This window comes from Chlorella variabilis (genome assembly GCF_000147415.1).
Source record: "Chlorella variabilis unplaced genomic scaffold CHLNCscaffold_26, whole genome shotgun sequence".
In the NCBI taxonomy this organism is placed as follows: Eukaryota; Viridiplantae; Chlorophyta; class Trebouxiophyceae; order Chlorellales; family Chlorellaceae; genus Chlorella; species Chlorella variabilis.
This window is the reverse complement of record NW_005435062.1, coordinates 49,298-75,346: the sequence shown is the minus strand read 5'-3', so window position 1 is coordinate 75,346 and position 26,049 is coordinate 49,298. Positions and strand designations below refer to the sequence as shown.

The 26,049-nt window shown below is 61.8% G+C and overlaps 5 protein-coding genes across 5 annotated transcripts; 2 read left to right on the top strand and 3 right to left on the bottom strand.

The window, feature by feature from the left end:
* Nucleotides 1-1,130: 1,130 nt before the first annotated feature.
* Nucleotides 1,131-2,716, top strand: CHLNCDRAFT_27595 (hypothetical protein; the record flags this gene model as incomplete). Its single annotated transcript, XM_005843865.1, has 6 exons — nt 1,131-1,257; nt 1,411-1,508; nt 1,625-1,726; nt 1,897-2,088; nt 2,263-2,469; nt 2,615-2,716. Coding segments are annotated over 6 exons (828 nt in total), but the record flags the coding sequence as incomplete, so codon positions are not given.
* A 2,768-nt stretch (nt 2,717-5,484) lies between these two features.
* Nucleotides 5,485-9,004, top strand: CHLNCDRAFT_139670 (expressed protein; the record flags this gene model as incomplete). Its single annotated transcript, XM_005843864.1, has 6 exons — nt 5,485-5,597; nt 5,979-6,237; nt 6,466-6,529; nt 6,623-6,744; nt 6,849-7,043; nt 8,933-9,004. 6 exons carry the CDS (start codon nt 5,485-5,487, stop codon nt 9,002-9,004), a joined length of 825 nt encoding a protein of 274 aa, XP_005843926.1.
* Nucleotides 9,005-9,345: 341 nt separating this feature from the next.
* On the bottom strand, nt 9,346-10,407 carry CHLNCDRAFT_139669 (hypothetical protein; the record flags this gene model as incomplete). The annotated part of the gene is made up of 5 exons (XM_005843787.1): nt 9,346-9,571; nt 9,652-9,826; nt 9,916-9,976; nt 10,166-10,239; nt 10,323-10,407. 5 exons carry the CDS (start codon nt 10,405-10,407, stop codon nt 9,346-9,348), a joined length of 621 nt encoding a protein of 206 aa, XP_005843849.1.
* Nucleotides 10,408-11,615: 1,208 nt separating this feature from the next.
* CHLNCDRAFT_32823 (hypothetical protein) lies at nt 11,616-17,093 on the bottom strand. The gene is made up of 18 exons (XM_005843786.1): nt 16,908-17,093; nt 16,564-16,683; nt 16,218-16,339; nt 15,771-15,884; nt 15,505-15,648; nt 15,187-15,342; nt 14,907-15,053; nt 14,610-14,768; nt 14,404-14,496; nt 13,928-14,124; nt 13,677-13,807; nt 13,345-13,499; nt 13,201-13,264; nt 12,804-13,025; nt 12,520-12,681; nt 12,292-12,389; nt 12,066-12,177; nt 11,616-11,898 (listed from the first exon to the last, which is right to left on the bottom strand). The coding sequence occupies exons 1-18, from the start codon at nt 16,942-16,944 to the stop codon at nt 11,702-11,704; spliced, it is 2,430 nt and encodes an 809-aa protein (XP_005843848.1). The 5' UTR covers nt 16,945-17,093; the 3' UTR covers nt 11,616-11,701.
* Nucleotides 17,094-20,105: 3,012 nt separating this feature from the next.
* CHLNCDRAFT_59088 (hypothetical protein) lies at nt 20,106-26,008 on the bottom strand (the record flags this gene model as incomplete). Its single annotated transcript, XM_005843785.1, has 20 exons — nt 25,771-26,008; nt 25,497-25,578; nt 25,147-25,239; nt 24,995-25,031; nt 24,815-24,870; nt 24,555-24,683; nt 24,286-24,463; nt 24,043-24,127; nt 23,804-23,876; nt 23,505-23,629; nt 23,279-23,354; nt 22,923-23,116; nt 22,617-22,776; nt 22,228-22,309; nt 21,922-22,093; nt 21,583-21,796; nt 20,663-20,935; nt 20,452-20,512; nt 20,279-20,352; nt 20,106-20,174 (listed from the first exon to the last, which is right to left on the bottom strand). The coding sequence occupies exons 1-20, from the start codon at nt 25,929-25,931 to the stop codon at nt 20,106-20,108; spliced, it is 2,394 nt and encodes a 797-aa protein (XP_005843847.1). The 5' UTR covers nt 25,932-26,008.
* Between the last annotated feature and the right edge of the window lie 41 nt (nt 26,009-26,049).

Sequence of the window (26,049 nt, the reverse complement as noted above, 5' to 3'; positions counted from 1 at the left end):
GCCGGGGGGGCGGCGGCTGGGAAAGGTAGGTAGGATGGGAAAGCTGGGATGGGGGCCGGGGGGGCGGCGGCTGGGAAAGGTAGGTAGGATGGGAAAGCTGGGATGGGGGCCGGGGGGGCGGCGGCTGGGAAAGGTAGGTAGGATGGGAAAGCTGGGATGGGCCCCGGGGGCTGGCGGCGGCGGCGGCTGGGAAAGGTAGGTAGGATGGGAAAGCTGGGATGGGGCCCCGGGGGCTGGCAGCGGCGGCGGCTGGGAAAGGTAGGTAGGATGGGAAAGCTGGGATGCCCCCGGGGCTGGCGTCGGCATGGCCCTGTCGGCATGCTGTCCTACCCTCTCCCAGCTAGGACAGAACCGCCCCTCTTGCCCATGGCTCACGGCAATACCGCCGCCGCCGCCGTACTGCAATGCTTTGAAACTGAATTGATTTCCGTCGCGGTTTCGCCCAGTCCGAAATTGCGAATCCCACTGTCCACCCTGTGCCCACGGCCCACTGCCACAGCAGCACTGCAACCTCCCTTTGCTGCTGTGCTGCCCCGTCCCGCCCCTGCCAGCTACCCTGGAACCGTGGCAAGCTGCTGCAGAGCACCGTGGGCCGCAGGAGCCATGCGGCGGGAGGCTTGCACAGCGGGCTGCACAGCAGCGGGTGCTCCCCTCTCGGACCCTCTCACTGCCCCGGGACGAGAAACCTCTACCTTGTTCACTGGATACACCCTACCGCGATGGGTCTTTGGCGGCCGGCCACATGGCGGGCTGCCGCCGCCACCTGCCCTACCGCCACCCACCAGCCCGCAGGTAGCAGCCTCGGCAGCCGAGTCAGCAGCAGCGTTGCAAGCGTGGGAGGAGACAGACGAGAGGACGCGGCAGATGGGCTATGCCTTGGGGGCAACGCCACCATATGTGGGCGACGTTGGCGACGAGGAGTTCGAGGAAGAGGAGGAAGAGGTGTACGATGCATACCGGCCGTTCAAGCTGCTGCTGGCAGGAGGTATGCCTCTGCTTGTTGGTGATTGCGGGTGCACAGCAACTGGCACCCTCGTGGCGCCTGGGGACGAGACGTGTGCGTGCACTCATTCCAGACCCTAGGCCATCCCCAGCCACAGCTAATCCCATCGTTCCTGCTGCCGCCTGCAGGAATAGCGGGTGCCGTGAGCCGGACAGCCACGGCGCCCATGGACCGGCTCAAAATGCTGCTGCAGATACAGGACTGCCAGCGAGGGCTGACGATACAGGAGGGCATCCGCAAGATGTCGGCAGAGGGTGAGCTGCCGCACTGTCGCTGCCCCTGTTCTTGTGTGAAATCTGAGCTGCAGCTGCCAGGAGACGTCTTGCGGTTGGCCAACCTGGCGGATGTGGTCTCAACATCACTGCCTCATCTGCTGGGTGTGACGGCACCGTTCTTGCCTCGCCCAGGCACCGTCCATGCGTTTTTCAAGGGCAATGGAACCAATGTCGTCAAGATTGCGCCTGAGACCGCCATCAAGCTCACGCTGAATGATGCGCTCAAGCGGGTGCGTGCTGGTGGCAGCGATCTGCTGCCCTGTACTGGTGCCGCCGCTGCTGCTGCCTGGGGCGCGGGGGAGCCCCGTTGGCAACGCTTTACCTGCCAGCATCGCCACGGCTGCAGGTTGTGGCACCAGACCCCGACGAAATCACGCCTGCGCAGCGCATGACAGCGGGTGCTCTGGCAGGCGCCTGCGCCCAGGCCACGATATACCCCTTTGAGCTGGTGCGCAGCGCTGCTGGGTGGGCCAATGCTGCCTGCTGGGAGGCTGCCCTGATGGTGTGGATGCTGAGGGGCTCGGTCCTCAACACTGCCTGCTGCCTTGTTCCATCCCGCCGCCTGCTCTGCTGTCTGTGCATCCTGGTGCTCATTCCCCCTCTCGTGCTGCCCCATAGGTGCGAACACGACTGGCCGTGTGCGCCACCGATACGTACCTTGGTATCGTAGACTGCGCGCGTAAGGTGCTGGCGCAGGAGGGGTGGCGAGCCTTCTACCGGGGGATGGTGCCCTCCATGCTGGGCATCCTCCCTTACGCCGGCGTGGATATCACCATCTTCGAGCTGCTCAAGGAGCGGCTGCTAGACAAGGTGCCTCTGCGCCCTGCTTCAGCCACCCTCTTTGGCATTTTGCTGCCGGCACAATGATGCAGCCCGGCTGCTGCGCTGCGTCGCCTCACCCCCAGGCTGTCTTGGTGCCCTTGACGTCGGCCGCTGCACATACTGCTGGTATCGTCACCCCCTGCTGCCCCTCTGCTCATGCAGTACGAAGGCACCAACCCGCCGGCTCACATGATCCTGGCAGCGGGCATGTGCAGCAGCAGCATAGCGCAATTTGCGGCCTACCCGCTAGCCCTCACGCGCACTCGGTTACAGGCGCAGGGGATTGGCGGGCGGCCCATCAAGTATTCGGGCATGATGGACGTGCTGCGCAAGACGGTGCAGAACGAGGGTGTGCGAGGGCTGTACAAGGTGGGCAGGGAAGCAGCCCATCTACCGCACGCGCGCGCCCGTCCCTCCGCTGTCCGGTGAACGGCAGCTGCTCTGCTACTGCCAATGTAGCATGCATGTCGCAGCGATTGAACTGCTGCGCCCCTGCCTCCTGTTGCATCTGCAGGGCTCCCTGACAAACCTCGCTAAGGTGGCCCCCGCCGCCGGCATCAGCTGGCTGGTGTTTGAGCAGGCCAAGACGGCCATGGCGGTGGATTTGAGACGGTAACTGGTGCTGCGTCACCCCGCTCTATTGGTCAGGCAGCTATAGAGCAGGGCAGTTGTCGCGAGCGGGCCGATGTCACCTTGCGGGCCAACACCCTCGCCTACCGACTGACAACTCTTATTGATTTTTGAATAAGAGTTGATCCTACCACAAGGGGCAGGCCCCATCTGTCGTGATTTAGTGGTCTCCACTTTCCTTTTAGCACCACAGCCTTTTGGCACCACGTGCCTGCCTCCCTCCTTGGCTCACGTGAGCTCCACGTGCAGGTGGGGCTCGCTGCTGTATCTCGGGGGTCTTTGGTCAGAACCCCGCTTTGTGGCAGGCTCTGTATTACATAGAGAGAGGCCAGGCGGTGGCGGCGGCAGCGCGAAGATGCCCAGCGCACGCAGCAGCCAGGTGTCGCAAGACGCAGACAGAACAACACAGCGCCACAGCAGAGTGGCCGACTGGCGCAGCAGGACGCACCCTAACGAGCGCTGCACGGGCACAGCGGAGGCAGTAAGGTGGGTGGGGGAAGGGGGAGCGCGGGAATGACACGGCGGCGGGAGCTGTGGCTGCCAGCAAAACCGATGGGAACGCCGCTGATGAGGCGACAGACGGCTGATCCAAGCGAAATCTCGTTTTCGTCAGTCTCGGAGAAGTACAAAAAAATCACTCATCCGCTGCTCTGCAGAGCCTTCATCAGTTCCCGAAGCAATTTTTGCGTTTGCACGAGGCTCCGACACTGTTTGTCGAAAAAAATGCAGCACCGCGTCACGGGTAAAGCTGCTCCTCAACCCCTTCCGGCCCGGTTGTGCAACGAGGAACAGCGAAAGAAGCAGCAGGAGGGAGTAAGGAAGAGGAAGGACCAGCGGGAGCCCACGCGTCGCGAGTCCGCCCTCGCCGTCGCCGCGGGTGCGTGGCCGCTGCAGTGCCTTCCACCCTTTGCAGCCCAAGACCGCCAACATTTTGCGTATGCAGGCACTGTGGCGGTGTATGCGAGCATCCAATTAACCATTCGCCTGTTCCATCACATGCGGCGCAAGTTCCTGCGCCGCCTTCTACTCGACCTGTGCTGGGCTCTGAATGAGCTGGCCGCTGAAGGAGCTGTACAGCAGCACTGGCTCGACTTTGGTGCTCTACTTGGGATTTATCGTGACGGCGATGTGGGTGCTGTCTGCTGGATCCATGCCCATCTCCCTCCTGCTATACCCATCCTGTTCTGCCTCCCCCTGCCGCCCATGCAGCTCATTGAGCATGATTCAGACATTGACGTGAGTGTGCTGGAAGTGGCGGATTGGCACAAGTTGCTGATTGGCTTGCAGAGTCGCCTCCCCCAGTACAGCATGCGGGTGGTGATCCCCAGCGATGACCCCAATGCCCGGTTTATTCGCGTATACTGTCACCTGGGCATGGCCGACGTGTTTGGTGCTACGCCGTGCGGCGACGACCGCCTCCTCGTCGATTGGTGGGTGAAAGCTGCTGGGCTGTGGTTGGCAGGGTGTGCCTGTGGTTGAGCGGCCCAGTGACCCATGTGATCATGCATGCCTGGCCGACTCCTTGCTGCCCGCAGCGGGCACGGCAGCTGCACGGAGATTGGGCGGGCAGCGGTCCTCCCCACCGGGGTGCTGGAGTGGCGTGGGCATATGTTAGCAGTGCCGAGAGATGTGCCTGCAGCGCTGGAGCAGCGGTATGGACCTACCTGGCGGGTGCCACGGTAAGCGCAGCAGCCCCACTCATCCACCCAGCACTCCCCATTAAAATTCTCACTTGCTTAATAATGCAGATATGCGGACAAGGGGACAGATGTTATCGAGAGTAACAAGCCCTGTGAGTGTGTTTTTGGGCGACGTGCGGCGTGTGTGGTTGGGCGACATTGTGACTGGGACTGGCTTGCTTGCTGCAGACATGAAGCTGTTCCGTGCTTTGTCTGTCTTCGGCATTCGCATTTAGTAGGGAGGCGGTGCTTGATTTTTAAGTTCATCCAACTGGAAGATCAATGATTGATTAGAGAAAAGATTGATCGAGTGTTCATGCATCCTAGAATATTCATGGTGCCAGAATTTGTTCTTCATAAGAAATGAGCTTCTGTAAATATTGAATGTTGAAAATCCCAACGAAACTCCCAGTGCAATGCCATGCATAGGAAATGCTCAGCAGGAATGCCTTCCAAAGCCGCCCAAAGCAAACGGCCTTCTTGTTGGATCCACCCACAGCGGGCCGCTGGCGAGCCCCAGCTAGCCATAGGCCCGGGCCTGCGGCAGAATTTGGTCCGCGGGTGCACGCACCAGCAGTTGGCCCAAAGGGCGCCTCCCCCTTTCTCTTCGTCGCCCTGATCCCCTTTGTGCGATCGGCGCTGAGGAAGCTATTTGTCGGGCGGAGCATTCGTGCCGTGAGCAAGATGGCGGGGCCCAGCGCCACCGCCACCGCCACGTTCTCGGTGAGTAAACAACAACGCCCACACATCCTACATACAGCCAGTCATTGAACGCACTGTGTTCAATTTGAAGCCATAATGGCATGCCACACGATGCAGGTAAGTACTTTCAACTTCAGGGCCGTAAGCGATCGCTGGCAGGAACGCCAACCTCTCTTGAAGAAGACGTTGAAGAGAATGGATAGCGATGTAGTATGCGCGCAAGAGGTGTTGACAGGCAAGATTTTTGCTGTTAAAGGCAAGAGTTTTGTTGTTGTTGGGGGGGGGGGGGGGGGGGGGATGCTTCGGAGCAACCGCCTAAACAGGAAACTCAGCATGCCTCAAACAGGGAATTCAAAGTCACTTTTTTTTTTCCATGAGCGCAGGCGAGTTTGGCCAGGAACGCCGCGTGCTTCCGCCCGAGTACCACGTTTTTCCGTGCAAGGCCGCGCTCTTCAACCTGGCGCAATCTGGGGGGTTGATGCGCTGGTGGGTCTGGGGTTGCTACGTGCATGTGGAATTGTCTGGGTTGTTGCTTGAAATTTTGCTCGGCGCTGATGCAGGTATGCACATGCTGTCAGCGGGCTGCTGGGCGTGCCGCTCCTCAGGCAAGTCATGGTCAGCCTGCCTGCAGCAGTGGAGGCCTGGCGGGAACGGCTGACCCTTCGGCATGCTGGCTTTCGAGCTGTCAGGCAAGCAGGCAGCAATGGTGAATACCTCATTGATCATTCGCCTGTTTGTTGATGCGGCCGAATTGTTTGCGCCCGAATTCAGCCTTGCTGCTTGGCCATGTGGCCGTGGCTGCGGTGGTGTTTCACAGCTATCTCACAGCTACTGGCATCCCGGCGCCGCCTCTGCCCTCTGCTGCAGGGATCTGGCCATGGCGCCCTTCTTTGGGAACAGCGTGGCCTGCCGCATTGCCGAAGCACATGAGATCAAGCACAGCACGCTGGTGCTGGGAGACTGGCGTGCAGCACAAAGGATAGAGTTCTGCATCGGCCAGTGTGAGGAGGATGTGGAGGGGGCGGCACGGCAGCAGGATGGCACCAGCGGCGGTGCAGCCAGCACGGTCGGTGGTGATGCCACCGGAGGCCAGCGGTCAGTTGTGTCCGGCCCAGGCGGCTTCAAGGTCTGGGTTGTAAATACTCATCTGGACCATGAGCACACCGACAAACGTCAGCGCCAGGTGCGCGCATTTTGATCACATTTCAACCAGTGTTGTGCTGCCCAGTTGGCTGGCAAGATCACCATCTCGCTCGCCCGGGTACGAGCGCCAACCTGTTGTTGCTTTATTTGTTGTTGCTTTATTTCTGTTGTTGCTTTATTTGCATCTCTCTCGTCTGCTCCCCCGCTGCAGGCCCTGGCAGTGTGCGAGTGGATGGACAAGGAGAAGGCCGACTGTTCTGCCATCATCCTGTGTGGTGAGCACTGCAGCAGCTCCCCGCAGCCAGCAGATTGCTGCCTTCTGCTTACTGGACTGCTGAGCAGCTCACAGGCCTCCCCAACCTGTTCAGGTGATTTGAATTCGCCGCCGCATGAGGCCGTTCACTCGGTGCTGCGCCGGCTGGGCTATGTGTCGGCGTATGCGGCGCGGCACGGGCGTGAGCCACAGGCAGGTGGCGCTGCCTCATTCTCAGTGCAGCATAGCCCACGGATGTCCACCTTGCAGTGCTTGCTTCGTGGCTGGAATGTATGGGGAGCACCTGCCCTATGGCCTGCTGCTGTTGCCTCTCCCTGCAGGGCACTTGGCCCACAGGCATTGAGGCGCCGCTCAGGGACACGGGCGACTTTGATTGCCTTGATTATGTGTATGTGTGGACGGCGCCGAATCACACTGTACGTGTGCTGGATGCGGAGGTGTATGGCCTGGAGCCGGCAGAGCACGACGCCACTCTGTTTCCATCCGACCACGCCGCCGTGAAGGCCACCATTCAAGTGTCCAGGAGCGGCAGCAGTGCGCTTGCATGTAGAATATGAACATCACCAGTATCACACTTCGTGTCAGACCAACCCTACCTTCCTCACCCCCACATGCGACGAGCTCGCACACCTGCTGCTCTTCCGTGATGCGTAGTGTGGCATCGTCAATCGCTAGTCATTCAGCTTGCGGCAGCAGAAACAAGAGCAAGTTCGAGGCCGGGGTGCCAACTGACTCCTCTGAACAAACGCAGCCAGTTCAACGCCGTGTGCGTGCGGCGCTCCTGCGACGCACCTTGGCACATAGGACCCCGGCCAGCAAAGGGCGGGCATGCTGCAGGCCGAGCTTGCTTGATCTTCACGCTTGGTGTCGAGAGAACACCTGCAGGCAGGCGGCGGCATCCGGAAGCGCCACAAGGGATTGCACACAATGGTGATCTCACCAATTATATTCAGAGGGACAATAAATGGTGGTGAAAATGCGCCGTGAGTACATCGTTACACCCTGCATGTGTGGCGAAACGGCCGCTACCCCTGCTTCGCATGGCATGCCTGTTGCATTTGCGTTCTTTTCGACAAAGGGTGCTCCTTAGAATCACTCGAGCCCATCTGAGCCCTTCAAATCTCCCACCTTTGGTCGCGCTATCCAAAGCAGACGATTAGACACTTGCGAGGCAGATTGGCTATCCGGCTTCTGCTCTCCCCCACAGGCTGCAGACTGCGCCAATAGGAGGGCAAGATAGCTAGAAGTTGCGCCTGCTGGTACTGTGGCAGGATGCAGGCCGCCGCCGATGCCACCCCAGAAGACAGCATTTCATGTCGCGTGTGCCATGAAAGCGATGGGCAGCTGCAAAGCCCTGGGTGCAGCTGCCACGGATCTGTGGGCTTTATCCACAAGCATTGCCTGATTGCTGAAGTCCAGCACAAAAGGGCCAGAGGAGGGCGTCTCTGCTGCACTTTATGCCGCACCAACTACCGGTGATTCAAGTGGAGCCCAAGAGCCAGCAGATGGTAGGAGCAAGTGTCCATCACCAGTGCTCATCACATGCCGTTTGCGTCCTGTCGTGTCATGCAGGGTAGATGCAGCCCTGCTGCCCCCGGTTCCCTTCTACACTCCTGTTGGCAGGGCGGCGTTGAGGGTCGGGCGGCAGGCCAGCATTTGCGCAGCAACCCCTTTTGCCATCATCAATGCAGTCAACAGGCAAGTGCAGCTGGTGGGAGACTGCTCTGCCGCACTTGATGCTGTGCAGCTGCATGCCGCTGCAGCCACACCAAACAGCGGGCAGGGTTGCTCTTTCGCCCCACGTTGGTGCAGAGCACGCCAGGTACCCAGCCTGCTCCGCACAGTTCAGCAGAATCCGCTGGTGGCGATGGGCCCGCTGGTGCAGGGCTGGCTGTCGGCAGAGATGACGTTATGGTACAGGCAAGGAACGCAGGACAGAACTGGTTTTGAGTTGCTTTAATATTTTGTAATTGGCATGACAGGCCGTCGATGCCCAAGTGTAATGCATCTGTGTTTGTGTTGCAGGGGCGATCGGCGTCTCCACCTGGACATGTTGCTGGGGAAGCCCAGCGCAGTCATAGCTGGGTCCTGGATGCTGGCGTTAATCGCGGGCTGGGCAGAGGCAAGAACATGTTACAGCCTCTGTGCCGCACCTGGAGGCATACAGTTTCATTCGCATGTGAAGATTTGCACCCATGATCTGCTGCCAGATCAATGCCTGCAAGTTTGTTTGCATGCAACATGCAGGCCAACATCGTGCCGTTTCTTCTGCCAGGGCTGGCTACAGCCTGCTGGACGGCCACCTGGACAGCCCGGCAGCTTGTTACGCTTCTCCAGGTAGCCTGCCCGCTGGACAGCTTCTCATCAGCATTAGGCAACTTGGCCCCTGCTTGCCACTGTGCAGCTGGGCATTCTGGGTTGGGCCTCCATCCACAGCGGTGCGCTGTTTGGCGGCATCGGGGGCGCCATGCGGTGAGAGGGGCGTGAGGGAAGGGTGAAGAGGAAGAACCAATGTCCGCAGCTCTGCAAATAAATGACCAGGGTGCAAACCAATCGCATCCACGATCTCACAGGGGTGTTGCATGCCATGCGCAGGTTTGTGGGCGCGCCTTTCAAGAGGGCGGCAGCTGTGCCCTGCACTGTCCTGCGGTCTGGCGCTGCTGCGGCGTGCATCACATGGCGATACGTTACAGCGCTCGTAAACAAGAGCTTGCTATGCCGACTGTGGGGGCAACACTGATGCAACCGTGATGCAAACAACTAGCACACACTGGCATTAGTGAGAGATTCTTCTGCTTCTGCTCTAAACTAAGTTGTCTAATGAAGGCTGACAGCAACACCCTGTGCAATCAGCAACTGCAGAGTGGGCAGCGGGACCCACACGCAGCGGATGTAGTCCTTGCTCAGCTGTGCAACAGCCAGCTCCTGCTGTTTGGCGCTCAGCATCATGCCCACCGCCTCAGCCTGGACCTGGGCTTCCAGCTGGGCCTGGCCTGGCAGCGCCAGGATGGCCACGGTGGAAGCAAACTCGCGCCCCGCAATGCTGCATGGGGAGGGAGAAGCAGGGTGGGGAAGCATGGGCACAGGAATAGAGGCCACCTTCGGGAATGTGCACAATCACACCTGTAACTGATGATGGCGCCCGCCGCCAGCCCCAGCTCCTGCGCCAGCTGGGCGGGCACGCCCAGGACATCTCCGTGTCGTGTGAAAGAAAGTCGGGCAGGCACCGAAACAAAATCAGGGCCGTCGGCCAGCTGGTGCTGGAGCCATGCCACCTCGTACTCGTGTACCGTGGGGCCTGCAGACGCAATGGGCGCAGCAATAGCACTATGGCCGGGCCCCCCCTGCTTTACCGTGCCTTGCCCTACCACCAACCATGTCACTCACCGGCTGGTGCGGCGGCTGCAATCTGCTGCTCGAGTTGAGCGCTATAGTACTCTGGGGCCAGCTGACGGAGAGAAGGGCCCAGCAGGCCAGTTGCGACCCACTCCCTGTGCTCCTCCTTATCCAGCTGGTGTCTCCATGCACGCACCGCATGCAGGCGCTGCAGTGACAGGAGTGTCGAAAGCAAGCATAGGCCAGCGGGTATAAACACCCACAAAACAGAGGCCTTGCTTGCGGCCAGCAGGCACATCACCTGCTGCTCTTCCTTGGGGCGTAGATGCAGTGTGGCATCCTCAATGCGGTCGGTCACCCAGCCTGCGGCACCCTCTGGGCATTGGGGAGGCAACTGAGCTCTCAGAACAAACGCAGCCAGCCCAACGCTGTGTTCTCGTGGCGGTCCGGCAACGCACCTTGGGCCGTGAAACACAGCAACCCAGCCAGCACAGGGCCGGCATATTGCGCATATTGCAGGCCGATCGCTTGCTCGATCTTCATGTTGGTGTCCAGAACACCTGCGGGCAGCAGCAGACGGCAGGCGGCGGCAGGTGGCGGTTGGGTCGCACGGGCGGCCGGGGGGTGTTCGAACAAAGGTGCGTGCTCTCGCTCACCCTTGTGCTCTTGCTTGTGTGCGACAGTCCAGTGTACACCGTATCGGCGGGAGGTAGGAAGTGAGCCATTCTGCTTCAGAAGCCCACAAACCTCGGCGACTTTCTTGGGTGGGTCCTTCGTGAAACGGCCTAGAAAGGAGGTCTCGGAACGGTGGGTGCTTTCCTCCCCGGCTGATGTGGCGGGCGCCGCCGCAACCTCCCCTTTTGAAACTCACGCCTTTAATAACGCATGTCTCATGCATCTGCCAAACTATATTGCATTTGAGTTGGTTGAAGGATCAGGTGGACTGTGCAAACCAGGCGACACCTCCCTGCCGTAACCGCGGCAAGCTCAATTCTGAGAAATTTTGAGAACGCTAGCCGCCAAGTGCCAAATTGGTGCGGTAGTGCTCGCGGTGCTCCTGCAGCGCAAAGGTGGGCCAGTCGGTTGGGCACTGGCAGCGGGCACAGCAGCGAGTCATAGCAAGCAGCTTGGTGACAGGTGTGATCTCCTTGACGGCGTGCACAAGCTTGGAGACCTTGGAGGACCTTGGAGGACCTTGGAGCTCCGGGACCGAGACCTGCCAGGGTCAAGTCAAGGGAAGTTAGGCTGTGCACAGCGCAGGTGTGCCTCAGGCTGCACAGCCGCCTGGCACTGGAGATGCGAGGCAGCTCGCAGCGTCCAGCGGAAGACATTGTGATGGTGGATGCCTTTGCCACCTCCTCAGCGCCAATCGCCTGCAAGGGGGCGGGAGCAGCGCTGGACCAGAGGAATAACACAGATTGAGGAGCATTGCCAGCAGCAGCTTTACTGACCTCTGCGAGGACAGAACTGGCGCCGGTACCCGGAGGGCGCCGGCTTGGTGGTGCTCCAAACCTGCGACTGCCGGCGCCCCGCTGGCGGGCACTGCAGTAGGGGGTAGCAGTGTCGGGTCACAAGTCCATGCTGACTAAGGGGAACATGGAACAACGATGGCAGCGCTGCTCTGCCACCCGCCTTAGACCTGCTCCCGCGCTGGTGCAGCTGCTGGCAGGCACCTGAGAAGAGCACCATTTTGGGTCTCGGCCACCATTCCACCCTCAAGTCTGCCGCCTTTCCTCCTGCTGTTTCTCAGAGCCATTCTGTCTCTTACAGAGATCTGAAGAGTCCAGCTCGTCCAGAGTGCAAAGGAGGAGTCAGAGCAGGCATTGTTCGTACAGTCTCAAAAGAAGAAGGCCCCCTGCGCTGCGGCAGGCGGCGGCGGTGCCAGCAGCTGCGCCGGGATGGAATCGTTAAAGTACAGCACGCCCAACGGGTTGCACTTGATGGCCACCTGCAGCAGCTGCCCCTGTTCGGGGGCGGCTAACGCTGGGTTGTGCACCATCGGCACGCGCGCGGTGGCGGTGGCGCCGGGTGGCACTGCGGCACAGAGGGCGTGGGAGGGAAGGAAGGCCACGTGATTAGTCTGGCAGGCATGCGATGCTGCTGGCCACAGCCAATGGTGACTGTTGTTGAGCGCTCATTTGCAGCAGCCTCGCGCGCTCCCCAACCACACCACCAACACCACGCACACACGCGCAACCAACCTGCATCCAGCGCTACATGCTGGGAGGCCGGCGCCAGCCCGAGCGCATTCTTGTTCAATTGGATCATGAAGCCGTTCAGCGGCGCCCCGACAGCCACGTTGGACACTGACAGCTGCAGGTAGGGCGGATTGGTACCGGGCGGGTGATGCTTCAGCTTTGGGAAACCCCTCCCCACCTTGCAGCGCCTGCCACCCGTTGTTCTGTGCCGCATCTGCACCTGCCGCACCTGGTACACGTATCCCTCGGCCTGCTGGCTGAGTGCCGCGCACAGCACCACCCCCTTGCCCTTGTCTTCCCCAAACACCATTGGCAGGTTGGGGGCATCTGCAGCAGCTGGGGAACAGAGGCAGAGCGGACCGCCCAAATCAGGTACCGGCAAGTGCGAGCGAGATGCGCAAAGCACAGTTGAGTGGCGCGCAGGGCAGCCGCGTCACCGCACCATCAAAGCACGCACCTGGCGGCGCTGCTGCTGCTGCTGCTGCTGGTGCAGGGGCGGGCACATCTAGGTCCAGCAGGTCGCCCAACAGGTCGGGCACAGGGGGCGTGGGCGTGAGGGCGGCAGAGGCCCCCAGCCCAGCCAGCGGCGACTCTGCCACAACTGCCGAGGTCAGCGTTTCTGTGTATGTGGGACCAAAGGAGTGCAGTGGATGATCACGTGCAAACACATGATCGGCACCAAACTAGCATAGCCAGTCAGTCAGCCTTTCCAACCAAGGCAGCAGAAAACTGGCGACATACCCGAATCTCCGCTGTGCGAGCCGCGTGCCGCTGCAGCTGCCAGATCGTCTGCTCGGTGCACTGCCAGGCGCATCTTGGACACAAAGGAGCTGGCGGGCTTGTGGTACACGCTGGCCAGGCTGCCCAGCTCTCCCAACAGCTCGTTCAGGAGGGCAGGCTCAGTGCCATCGTGCGCACCGCTGATGGTGGGCTTCTCGGCAAGTACCACGTCCTTCGCCGCCTCTGCCGGGAGCAAGTCGCAGGGCAGTTCTTAAAAAGTGTGCGGGTGAGAGACGGCGGCAGCAGCAGCGGAGCCAGGTTGCGAGCACATCACACCACCAGCGCTCGAGGGCAGTCGGAAGTCGATGACACAATTGATGAGCCCAGAGGATGCTACAAATACCTCGGTCCTCCTCACCCGGGTCAGTGGACAGAAGCCGCCAGTAGATGTACGCGCGATCACGAAGATCTGGGTTATCAGTCTGAATAGGCACAGCAAGATTTTACGTTGTGGAGCCGCTAAGAGCTGGACCAGCTCCACCCACAATTCCCTCCAACTCACCTCTTGGGTGGCATAGGTCAGCACCAGCTGAATCAGCTGCTGCGGCTTCTCCACCGGCTTTTTCAGGAACAGTTTGACAGTGGCAGTCATTAGTGCCAGCTGCACTGCCGCTGTCTCCTCGGGGAACGACTCCAGAAACTGTTCCAGCAGCTCATCTGCGGGCGCAGGGGTGGGGTTGAGTTTGGCCAGAGCCAACGGGCAGGGCAATGAAACAAGAGGAGTGCGTCGACCCGTTCATCGATGCAGCATTGACCCACGGCACCAATCTGTCACCCACTACTATAACACGTGTGTCCCCACCACAGTGCCCGTCGCCCCTGCCCTCAGCGCACCCGCGTTGTCGATGCGCTCTGCATACTCGCCAATGATCCACACCATGCTGGCCTTGGCCTCCGGCTCATCTAAGCTCTCCAAACTGTCACATAATGTCCCAATGATGCTCTCGTAACGGTTGGGGTAGCGCCTGCAGGCGGAACGGGGCGGCAAGTCTCTCATGGCATGGTCGCATGATGGGTGCTATGGGATGGACAGCACGCAGGGGAATTTCAGGCAGCCAGGTGCTCAAGAAAACCACCTTTATCACCTGAAGATGTCTTTAATGACGACAATCGACTCCTGCACTACGTAGTTGACCTTCGTGCCAATCAGCTCAAGCAGCACGTTGATGCACCGCTCCGCCGCCGACTGGATGGAGATGGCGCAGTAGCCAATTGCACGCACCGCCTTGCGCACAAAGTCCACGTCCACCTCAGTGGCATACTCCTTGAACTCAAGGAGGACCTGCACAGCGGTGGCCACAGGGGTGGGTGAAGGGGGGGCATGGGGTTGGTGGGGCAGGGTGCAACGGCAACTAAGAATGAACAGGACTGAATTGGTGCCAATCTGATAGGGACATGGCGCATGCTTGCCACCAGAGTGGCACGCTGCCCAGCAAGCGCGCCCAGATATTCCACTCTCTAACATGCCTGGCCGCCACCAATGGCGCCGCCTGCCCCACCCATCCCACAAAATGACACAAACCACACCAAAAGCAAATGCAAAACACAACCGCCTTCCAACCTGGTCAATGTTCTGCTCGTTGATCAGCTTCATCATGATGTCCAACTTCTCCATCTTGACATAGCTGGGATCGTTGTACTTGCAGAAGAAGACCTGCAAGCGTTGCAGCAGCACCAGCGTCAGACGCTGCATCGCTACGTCAAGCCCTTGGAGCGTTTGGCAGCATTTCAGGCACAGCGTCTTCCCCCGCACCCCGCCAGTCACACCTTGACATCGTTGGCCAGCACCGATGGCTGGCCCTGGATAATGAGGCCAATGTTGCGCAGCGCCACGTACTGCAGCTCCGGCTCCGCGCCCAGAAGCGTGACCAGCGGCGGCGCAAGCTTGCGTGATAGCGCGGCACGCACGGTCTCGTCATTGATGTACTGCAATTTTGGCAAGCGGAAGGTACAGTACATGAAACACAGCGGCGGCGGTAGACAGCACCAGCAACCCTGACTGTTGCTGTCACATGAATGCACGCTCCACCATCAAGTCCTCCCAGCTTGTGCACCCGCACACACCTGCAAGTTTTTTAGGATGACCTTGATGGCAGACAGCACAACAGCAGAGTTGGCATGCTGCAGACGCGGCAGCACACGCTCCACCACCGCCTCGGCATCCTTGCCATCGGCAGGCAGGTAGTTAACCACAGAGTCTAGGATGAACACCTGGAGGGGACCAGGCAAGTAGCGGGGGTGCGAGCGTGTGGCAGGCAGCTGACTGGAGGCTGGCAGCAAAACCCTTTGGCGGTGGCCAGGTAGCAAACCGTGTGCCAACCCACTCCATTACAGCACATCTCACCTGGCCCCACTCGGTGCACTCGTTGAGCGCCCGTAGCAGCTTGGATACGGTGCCAAGGGTGAGCTCCAGCACCGGCTTGCCACCCAGCTCCTGAATCTCGCTCAGGGCTGCCACCGCATTGGCCACCACCATGGGGTTGGCATCTCCAATCAGGTCCTGCAGACGCTGGCGGCAAGTGTGCTCAGAAGCACACAGACAAGCAGGCCGCACAGCCTTTTGAAGGCAAAGCAGATTGAGCAGCTGGGGTGCAGCCTGCGCAAGTGCTGAGGCGCCAACTCTCAAGCACATTTGTACACCCAAGAACCGCGTGTGCTGCACCAGCAGCAGTCCCCAACCAGCAGCAGTCCCCCATCCTGCCTTGAGCATGTCCAGGAAGCCGCGGTCCTCCACCAGTTCGGCATTGATGTCGTACAGCTTCGCCACGCACACCGCAGCCGTCTTGCGCACATATGGGTCCTCGTCCTGTGCGTCGGGTGAGGTGAGTGGACAAAGGTTGAAGTGCAAACATGGATGAGTGGAGACAGCAGCAGAAGGCCGGAGTCACTCAAACCATCCTCTCAACACTGCTCGCTCAGCACAACCACCTTCAGGCAGCGGTGCAGTGGGTCGCAGAGGTACTCGGTGATCTTGTCGACGCGGATACACCCCATGGTGCGCACAGCCAGAGCACGGATCAGGGGATTGGGGTCCTGGGAGTCCTGCAGGGCGGCCCAACGCGGATGGCAAGGCGAGGAGGGCCTGTTGGGCGTACACCACAGGTTAGCAGCCGCACCAGCCTGGGTGGGCTGGGTGGCTCCCGGGGTAGCCGCCTTGGGTGGGGTGGGCATGGCCGGTGCCTGGCTGGGTGGCTCTGCTGGGTGGCTGCCGCGTGCCCGCCCGCCCCTCGCCGCCGCCCCTAGGCCGCTCCAGGCCCCCTCCCGCCCCTCGCCGCTGCTCCGAGGCCGCTCCAGGCCCCCTCCCGCGTGTACTTCGACCTGCGGCCGCGCTCGACTGGACAACGCCCTTCCAACCCAGCTTCCCAGCCCGCCCACCTTCACAAAAGTGTTGACCGCCATGATGGCCAGGTCTGGCTGCGTCTTGGCATAGTTGATGAGGTACAGGTAGACCAGCTTCTTCAGCTCCATGTCATCAGTCTGCATCTGGTTGATCACGTCTGTAGGGGAAGGGGGGGGGGGGGGGGGGGGCACCTGGGGCAGTGGCGGCAGAGCTGCGCAGCTCCAACAACCAACCCGCTGCCGCTTCTCCTGCCTGCCCTACTACCAGCAAACATGTTCAGTGCTACACCACAGGGTCGCTGCTTGCTATAAAGCGGCAAAACATCCAGGCAGCAACCATGGGCAAAGCCAAGCGAATACGCGACAGGTCCTTGCACCGTACCTGGGAAGAGTGGCGAGACGTCTTTGCCGACTGTCATGGCTGCAATCACCTTCTTGACGGCATCCTTCTTCTTGCTCTTGTCTACCGCATTTAGCTCCGTCTTCAGCTCATGGATTTCACCTGACAGAGGTGGCAAGGGGTGGGGCGAGGGAGGAGAACCGTAAGGATGGCAGCATTACGCTGAACTTTGTTGGCCGGTGGCCGGCTGGCTACATGGGTGGGTGCGCATGTGTGCAGGCCCCGGGGCGTGCCACTCGTTGATCGGTGCTGCCGGAGGCGGCGGCGGTGGGCCCGCCCACAGTGCAGCACAGAAGCCCCTGCTGCCCAGATCCCCAACCGCTCACCTTTCTTGGTGGTGCTAAAGTATTTGCCGTCAGCCATGGCTGCCGATCGTAATGTCCGCCCGGGTTGCACAACTCGTTGGACCGATGCTGGGTGCAAGCGCGCCTACCCCACACCTGACGCTTACTTAGACTGCAGGCGCGAGCGACGAGGGGTCAAACTACGTCCGACCTTGAAAATCAAACGGCACAGAGCGCCGGCCAGGCCAGAAAAACAACAACAATAGTAGAATAAGTAGCAGTTTCCGGCAGAGGGCAGCTCGCAGAGGGTACAGCTCGCAGTACAGCCACTACTCCGAACAGCGCGCCGCCGCACTCCCCTTCCAAGGCCCCCATCGGGCTGGCCACACCGGCGCCGCCCCACTGGCCGCTTCCCAGAGAATCAGCTGTCTGTCGATATGAAACTATCTGTCGAGACAATCGACCTCGACGACACAACCGAGTTTGGGCACCTGCTGTCCGGTTCCTCCCCACTGTCGATGCTCAGCCCCGTTAACGGGGCAGGGCTCAAGTCCAGCCCCGGGCGCAAGCAGAATGGCACCGTCGCTGCTCCAGGGGGAGCGCCCGGCGGCCCGAGAGCAGCGGGAGAGGAGGAAGAGGAGAACGAGCCCTTGGGCGAGCTGCCGCAGCTTCGGGCGCTGGGCGGCGCCAGAGGCCGCCGGCCGGTTGGTGGTGCCCGCCCAGACGCGCGGCGGCAGAGCCTGGCAATCGGCGCCATGTTTGCGGGCCTGTCAGCAGGAGTGGGGCTGCTGGGTGAGACCGAGTTGGCTGTGGGCGACGAAGAGATCCAGGTGCCGCTGGCCAAGAGCGGCAAGTTGCTCGGTGGCACCGCCAACCACACCAGCCTGTGGATCGACCCAGACACCCGGGACCTGCTCGACGCGGAGCTGCCCTCGCCGCTGGTAGATGGAGCCAGCAGCAGGGATGGAGGCACCGCCGACAATGGCTTGCAGCCCAACCAGGGCGACAGCCCAGTGATGGCGGCGCCGCCGCCTTGTGCCGCCAGCTCCCGCAGGACTCCAGGTGCGAGGCTGATGGGCAGTTGACGCTTCTGAAGGGCATGAAATGTGTGATACACCATGAGCCAAGCATTGGTGGGCGAGATCGAGAGATGGTTGTTTCTGGTGCCGTCGCCTTGTTGCCAACCCCAGCATTGCGCCTTGCTGCAGCCATGCGGGCCAGCGCTGCCGTGTTCTGCGACCTCAGCCGGGCCTGTGAGGGGCTGGGCCTTGCTGATTTCAACAGCGACGATTTCCAGCTACAGGTATGCGTGGTGCACCAGCTTGAAGTGCATTTCAGCAAACCAACTTTGCAGGGTTGACGGGCGGGCCACATCTGCTGCGCAGCGAGAGCTGGCCAGGGCACTGGTTCACATTTCAAACCCTCCATCTGCCCTGCCCTGCAGGACTGCAACAAGGTCAAGGAACTGGCAATCCTTTTCAAGATGCAGGAGGGCGGCTCCGCTGCCTCTACGCCAAGCTCCTCCATTGCAACGCAGCGCTCCTTTGACACACAGCGTTCCCTGGATGCCAACTACGGCACGTCTGTGGTGGCAGCGGCGGCAGCTCAGCCAGTTGGAAGCAATGTTGCTGTTGACAGCGGGCTAGCTAGCATCCGGCAGCGGCTGCAGCAGTTCGAGGCAAGCGTCCCAGATGTGCAGCAAGCGAAGCGGCAGCCAGTGCAAGAGCAGGCACAGGAGTTGGATGGCTCGCTGCCGGCACATCGATGGCAGCAGGAGCAGCACGACCCTGCACCCACCTCTGCAGCAGCTCAGGCCCCTATGCTTGCAACAGCCCATGGCCCACCAGCTATCCGCACCGCCAGCTCAGCAACCCGCCCTGGCTCAGGCGGCGCGCACTCTACAACTCGGGCCGCATCTGGCATCGCTACCGTTGCTGCCACCAAGCCCGCTTCTGCAAGCAGGCTTCCAGCGGCATCAGCCCGTGCCTCTCGTCTGCGGCCGCCCACCACCTCCAGTGGCTTCTTCAGCAGCGCAACCACGGATGGCAGGTACATTGCAGCTGCCCCCGCCGCCGCCTCCCTTTGCTGCCTACCTAGCGGATCGGGGACCAATGCCCACTGCCACCCTTGCCGCAACTGCCTGCTTCCTGTACAGGCAGACAGCACGGGCGACAGCTGCAGCCTCACGGTCTGGTCCCAGTGGCAGCGGTGGCAGCAGTCGGCAGGGATCTGCTGGCACCAGCAGGACTGATGCACGTGCCAGCAGCATGCCGCGGACTGCACCTGCCAAATCTGCCATACAAGCAGCAGAGCGGCAGCTGCGCGTTGCTGCTGCTGCTACAGCACCGGGCGGTACTGCACCAGGCGGCGATGTTGCCACCGGCATCAAGCAGCCCGTGCTGTCGCGGCTGGCGCAGCAGTGCAGCTCCCGCATTCCCACCCCTTCCAAACCTGCTGGCAGTCGACTGCTCCCATCAGGCACCAACACTCCTGTGGCAGCAGCGCCCCGGCCGGAGGGAGCTGGTTCAAGCCTGGCAGCCAGCCGGGCCCCCCTCCTTGGCAGCCGCAGGGTGCCAGTGCATCACGAGAGCCCGTCCGGCAGTGTCGACAGTGCCAATGTTACACCCAACACTGCCCGCTTGCGTTTTCTGGAGCAGAACCCGCACCTGGCGTTTGGCTGCGGCACAAAGCTGGCGGACAGCCCAGACGCGCTGCAGGAGGCTGCCGCCAAAAAATTAACTGCCGAGGAGCGGCACCTCTTGGAGTGGCAAAAACACGGTCACCTGTGACTGCCATTCGATGGCGACTGACGTGGCTTGTGTACCGCACATAGTGGCTAAACTTCAGCTTCAACGATGTTACATGTGTTTTGACTACAATCACGCGTCTCGCGTTCTTTTGACTTTGAAAACAAGAAGGACATTACAATGGCATGCAACGGTATGGGAGCGTGCAGAGGCCGCTGGACGTGCTGAAGGCCCGCCCAGGAGCGGCGTGCTAGAATGGCCTGTAGCCAGGAAAGGCTGAGAGGCGAGGGGCAGCAGCAAGAGAAGGCGGTGCTTGCAAGACAGAGGGGGGCCAGCGCTGCATCGTCACGGGCGACAGCAACAGATCAAGGGCTCTCCTTGCTGCTGCAAACTACAGTACAACACACACAACAACTGTACATTGGATCCAATGCGGCACGATGGATCTCGCTATAATCTTGGCATTCAGGCCTGCCAGGCAGTGGCACCCGAGTCACCCAGAGGGAGTCAGCCATGAAGCGCGCTTGCCGGTGCCGCGGCAGTTGGGGCACTGGCATGCGCCCTGCAGGAGGGGGCGCAGCCAGCTGGTGCAGTGAGCCAGGGCATGGGTATGCCTTGCCTGCTCCCCCATGGGCGGCGGCAGCAAGCCGCAGGGTCCCTTCTCACCGTGCCGCGACACACAGGGCAGGGTGTGCAGCCGCCGTTGCTGCAGTAAAGCGTGTCGCCAATGGTCATGGCACCTGCAGCAGACGGACGGGAGAGGCAAACCAAAAGGTTGGTGTGCGCAACACAAGGGACACAGCGGTGGCTCGAGCAGGTTAGCTTGCCTGTGCCGTGACACCAGTTGCACTCCTGCTCTCCGCTCCCCCGGCAGCAGCTGCATGACTCCACATTGCCTCGCTGCACAGGCGGCAGCACGGGCAGGGGGGCAGGGCGGGTGCGGGAAGTGGCGACGGGGCCGACGCCGCAACTGACAGCGACCCTGGGCCGCTAGGCGGCTGGGACCTCTTGGATCAGGCAAAAGCGGGTTGGAGCTTAGAAGCAGCGCACCTCGCTGGCGTCATAAAGCAGCTGCAGTTTGGACGCGAGCTTTGTGTACTTGTCGTGCTGCGCTAGGCCCTCCAGCTCCCTCGCCAGGCCGTAGTCTAGCTCCTCGCTGTCGTAGCTGCCATCCAGACTGCCCTGGCCGCGTATGCTGGTTGGAGGCCTTCGGCTTCCCGGCAACCCGCGGCCAGCCCTCGCCCAGGGTGCTGCGGCTGGGGCTGCAGGCCCGCCCGGGCGAGGCGTGCGTGTCGAGAACGTCGAGCAGCGGCTGGTTACAACCTGAAGGTTCATGACTATCCCTGGAGGGATGTTTGTAGGGGCACTGTAATAAGTGTGGTGAAATCGGGGAGCTCGCGATCTTTGAGTATCGGTCCTTTGAACTGTCATGGCCACGTGGGCATTCCATGCGGCACGCCACGTGGCACTGATGGCGCATCTGTCATTTTGGCATCGGTGCTATTATTGTTACACTCGCGCCTGCAGATAGTATTGCACGCCATACCTGCAGGCGGCCCAGGAGGCGTTGGCCACGGTCCAGGTGGCGCTGGGCAAGGAGCTGAAGGCCACGCCGACGACGCCACGCCGCCGACGCCAGCTCAGCACGCCGTCGCGCCAACCAGTAGTTGAACGGTAGCTGTTAAAGCCTTGCAAGACATCGCATCCCCGCATGTGACGGCGGACTACGGCACGCGCCTGCGGCGGTGGCCAAGGCTCGCCACCATGCCGGCGCCTTTGCCGCCTGGCCCATGGAAGTCCGCCTCGTTGTCCAGCGTCACTGCAGGAAGCCACCAGCAATCAAACAACAGCCACCAGCAATCAAAAGAGTGTCGCCCAGGTGACAGATCAACAGCAAGGGAGCGCCACCTCAACAGATCAACGGCAGGCAGCCATCGCTCGCCTGCCGTGTCAGCCGCTGCTCGCTCGACCTCCAGCACGATCAGCTCGTTGTCCCCCTCGCGCAGCACAGGTCCTGGCACATACAGAGTCATCTGGGGTCCCCGTGAAGGCCAGAACCAGCCCAAGCAAAACGAGTTGATCCAGGCTATGCCCTTGCCCCAGCCATGCATCGCGAGGTAGGTGTCCGCCAGGTGGCCGTCGGCGCCGCGCAGGGCAGTGGTGCCATCGATGGAGAAGTTCCCCCTGCAACATGCGGCAGCAGGCGCGGCAGCGGCATGACGGCATGCCAGTCCCAGCCACACTGGGCGGCGGCCGACGCTTGGCGGCGGCGGCAAGCGGCGGCACCCGCTGCTCTCCCCCCCACACACCTGAAGAAGGTGGTCCCCGCCGCGGCGTTCCGGCGTGCCAGGTTGGGCGCTGCCAGCATGCGGCGGCGCGCGGCGGCTAGCAGGGTGGCACCAGCAGTGCCAGGGGCGTAGGAGAGGGTGGAGAGGTCGTCCAGCGAGAGGGCAAACACCTCCCAGCCGCGCAGCACCTTGCCTGTACACAGGCCAGGCGGTCCAGGGGAGGTCGGCAGTGCGTATGAGCGACCATCCCATCCCATCGGAGCAGCAGCAGGAGCAGGCCGCCGGGCAGGCACAGAGGCCGGCAGCCCACTCATCAGCCTGCCGCACCATTGAGGGTTACATTCTTAGATTGCAGGCCCTTGAAGTCCCAGCTTTCCACGTTGCATCCAAAGTTGTTCCTGCCCATGGCCTGCACAAAGCGCGCGGCGAGGGCAGGCAGCGCGTGAGCAAGGGCATGGCAGCCGTGCGAGACCGGAAAACCAACAGAAACAGGTGGCCGCAGCCGCAGGAGGTTGTGCAGCCTCCAATTGCCTCTACGACGATGTCCAGCTGCACCGTGCCACCATCGCTTCGGCCTGCAGACAAACAACGACGGCGATGAGTTGCCCACCACACGGAACCCTGTGACAACTGATGGTAGCGCCGGACAAGCACGTGAAACAAACGCCCAGCCTGGCCAAGCTCCAGCTCCCCTCGCCTGTCTGTGCTGGCAGCACGAGGCTGGTGTCGCCCTGGGACGAGCGTTCCATGCGCCCTGCCAACTGCCCATCCAGGAAGACAGAGGCAAAGTCGTGCACCGGGGTGCCCACATCCAAAGTGGCACCCTTGTCCAGAGCGCTGACGGGCACGTGGGTGCGGTACAGGATCAGGCCCCAGCTGCAGCAGCCAGTGCAGCGGTGGGAGGGGCGAGCAAACGAGCGTGGATGTTGGAGGCAGCACAGAGGCTGGCGGCATGCTCCAGTGCCTCCAGTGCAACCACGCCCAGACAATCAAGGCAGGTGGCAGCCCTGCGATGCACGTACCACTGACCGTACTCCTCCATGATGTCGGGCAGCTCGGTGCGCACGCCGCCATCCGTGCCATACAGCTGCTCCACGGCGTCCAACAGCGGCAGCGAGTCCCTGAGCTCCACGCGCCCGTACTTCTGTATCGCCGGGCGCGGGGGTACGGGCGGCAGCGTGCGCCCCGTGTGCTGCGCAATGAGGTCACGCAGCGCCTGCATGAGCATGGAGGTGACAGGTGCATGGTGAGCGGGGCGGAAGAGAGCCATGCATGGCCATGTGTGTCCACAGCTGGCAACGAGACGGAGGAGTGGGCAGCAGGGAGGCGTGGAGAAGCACCTAACCAGGCAGGCAGGCAGGCAGGCCCCGCTCCTCACGTGGTACTTGCAGGCGCCGCCGATGCCCGGCTGGCAGTAGTCGCCCGCCTCGCTGATTGGGGAGTCGTAGTCGTAGCTGCAAAGGGTGGGCGCGGTGGACAGGAGGCGCGGCAGAAGGTGACGAGACGGCAGTTGGTAGCCACCAGGTAACCCTGCAGGCGTGCACCTGCACGCGCCCGCCCTGCATCCACTGCCGCAACCGCCACCGCATCCACTGCTCTCGCACCTGGTTATGTGGGGCAGGTAGCGGGTGCCGTCCACGTTGGCGCCCGCCCAGAACCCGAAATTGGTGCCACCATGGACCATGTAGAAGCTCAGACTGGCGGTGGAATTGGCATACTCGAGCAGGACCTGTGAGGAGGGCGGGGAAGAAAGCACGCTGACAAAAATGATAGCTGCAACTGCTCAACGCAGCAGTTGCAACAGCGCTGCTCGCTGTTCACCGCCGCCCACCCACCCAGAACCCCTGCGACACCCCCCAAACCAGCAGGTGCGTATGCGCCCACTAGCCAACCCAGCACCGACCTGCGTGTCTTTCAGCAGCACCTCGGTTGAGGTGTTGGACATCTGCTCACCCCAGTGCGTCAGCCAACCCGTGCTGCAGCGGTTGGGCACGCGCGCAGGGTGAGTGGGAAGGCGGGACACAGCAGCAAAACACACAGCGTTGGGATGCATGGAGGGCCCGGCCCGGCAACACACCGGCTGACATTCGCCAGAAAATGACGGCAATCCATTGGCGCCTCGCTGTCCCCTGCCGTACTCACTAGAATTCGGAGCAGAAGGGCGGCGACTTGCCGGGTGCGTTGAGGCTCTTCTGTACGCCAAACGCATAGTTTGGGTCAAACCAGCCTGACAGGCAGCACAGGAGAGGAAAGTAACAGCAGGGGTGGGGGATGGAGCAGGGAGGAGGGCAGTCTTTGGGGCGGCAAACTTGGATGCTGGCATGCGTGCCACAGGCACGCTGAATGCTCAGGCCTTGTTCCCCGCCGCCCCAGCACAGCTCTCACCAGGCCCAAAGTCTACAACCGTGTAAACCTCGTCCCCTGGGATGGTGCCGCGCGGTGCCACCCCGGGCGGGTCGGTGGTGAAGAGAAGGATGTCAGAGGAGAGGTGGGTGCGCACCAAGCCCGCCAGGTGGCGCAGGTAACTCTTATCCTCCCCACAGAAGCCATACTCATTCTCAATCTGCTGGGCACATGGTTGACGAGGGCATGGCATGGAAGAAAGACCTGGTGGTGGCAGTGGGTGCAGAGACCTGCGTGGGCTGCTCACCCACCTGCACCATGAGTATGGTGTTGTGCAGGTAGCGGCGCAGCTTGGCAAAGAGCGTCGCCCACCAGCGCCCCACGTGGTCCAGGTAGGCTGGGTCAGCCGTACGCATGCGCATGGTGCGCCCGCCAGCCACCTGTGCATGGCAGCGGGGGAAGCATGGCAGCAGGGCGCAGGCGAGTGAGGTGTGCGACCGCGGGCGAATGCAGGGCCTGCGCTGCTGCCCCTGGCCTCGCCGGCACCCCGCCACTGCACCAGGTCGCTCACCTTGGAGGAGGCAAACCAGAAGGGGAAGCCGCCGTTGTCCCACTCTGCGCAGATGTCTGCAGCCAGCAACATGAGTTGGAGAGGGTCAAAAACATGCGGGCGCACCCACAAGACGGGCCCACGCACCCCCCGGGTGTTTGGCCAGACAGACACGCAACGGCACGGCAGAAAATGGCTCACAGGGTCCCGGCCTCAGCAGCACCTTCAGACCGGCCTCCTGCAGACCAAGCATGCTACAAGCTCCCTGACCTCAAGAGGAGACCCGGGCTGGGCACAATTGCCACTGCGCCACACCCCCCCACCACCCACATGCCCCATGCCAGCAGCCTCGCCTGGATCAGAGCCATCCAGCGCTCGATGTCTGCAAACCCGGTCCACACATACTCTCCTGGGTAAGGCTCGTGGAGGTTCCACGGGGAATACACCTGCAGGGGGGAGGGCAAACAGGTAGGCACAGCGCAAGCTGCAGCTGAAGGCCCGAATGCGACATTGCCGGAGGGAAGTTGCCCCATGACGCTTCCAGCCAGGAGCAGCCATTGGCTCGGAAGCAGGCTTTGCGGGTCCTGTTGAGACACAAGATTGCGTTGGTGCATCTGGCAGCGCTGGCCGAAGGCTTCCCCGACGCATGCGATGCATGGCGGAGGACAGCCACGCGCCATGCCCCCTGGAGCGGGCTACCAACCTCGACTGTGTTGATGCCCATAGCGGCAGCGCGCTGGAGGCGGTCACGCCAATGGCTTGGATGGATGCGAAAATAATGCATGCTGCGAATAGCAGAGGGTGTCAGGGCTGGGGCGACATGGTTTGCCGTGGTGGGAGGAACAGGGTTGCAACTCCAAAGGACAAGCCATAAAACGACAGGAGCCGCCCAAGTCACGGGGCGCCCAAGTCACGGGGCGGGCCGTCTGAAAGAAGTCGTCGTCGCTGCACCCCTCCTCGCTGACAGTCACCCCCACCTGCCACTGATGATTTGCAGGGGCTTGCCGTCCAGGAAGAAGCGGTCGGAACGAATCTGCAGGCCCGCATCCTTCTGCCGGCATGCGGGGTGATCTCCCACTCCGTGGCAGGCCTGACAGGCCAGCAGCAGGGCCGCCAGCAGCAGGGGCACCCCCCTCATCGGAAGCCACTCCCGAGCCTGGCTGATCACTTTGGCTGGGCTCTGTGACAAACACACCGCAACCACAGCCGCCGTAGATGTATACTTCTGAATACGACTGACCAGCGCGAGACACTCG

Coding starts and splice junctions, on each gene's coding strand:
- CHLNCDRAFT_32823 (XM_005843786.1), bottom strand. CDS start 16,944: ATGGCTGACGGCAAATACTTTAGCACCACCAAGAAAG. Junction 13,026..13,200: donor GCTTCTGTCCACTGACCCGG/GTGAGGAGGACC, acceptor TGCTCCCGGCAG/AGGCGGCGAAGGACGTGGTA. Junction 11,899..12,065: donor GCATGTAGCGCTGGATGCAG/GTTGGTTGCGCG, acceptor TCTGTGCCGCAG/TGCCACCCGGCGCCACCGCC.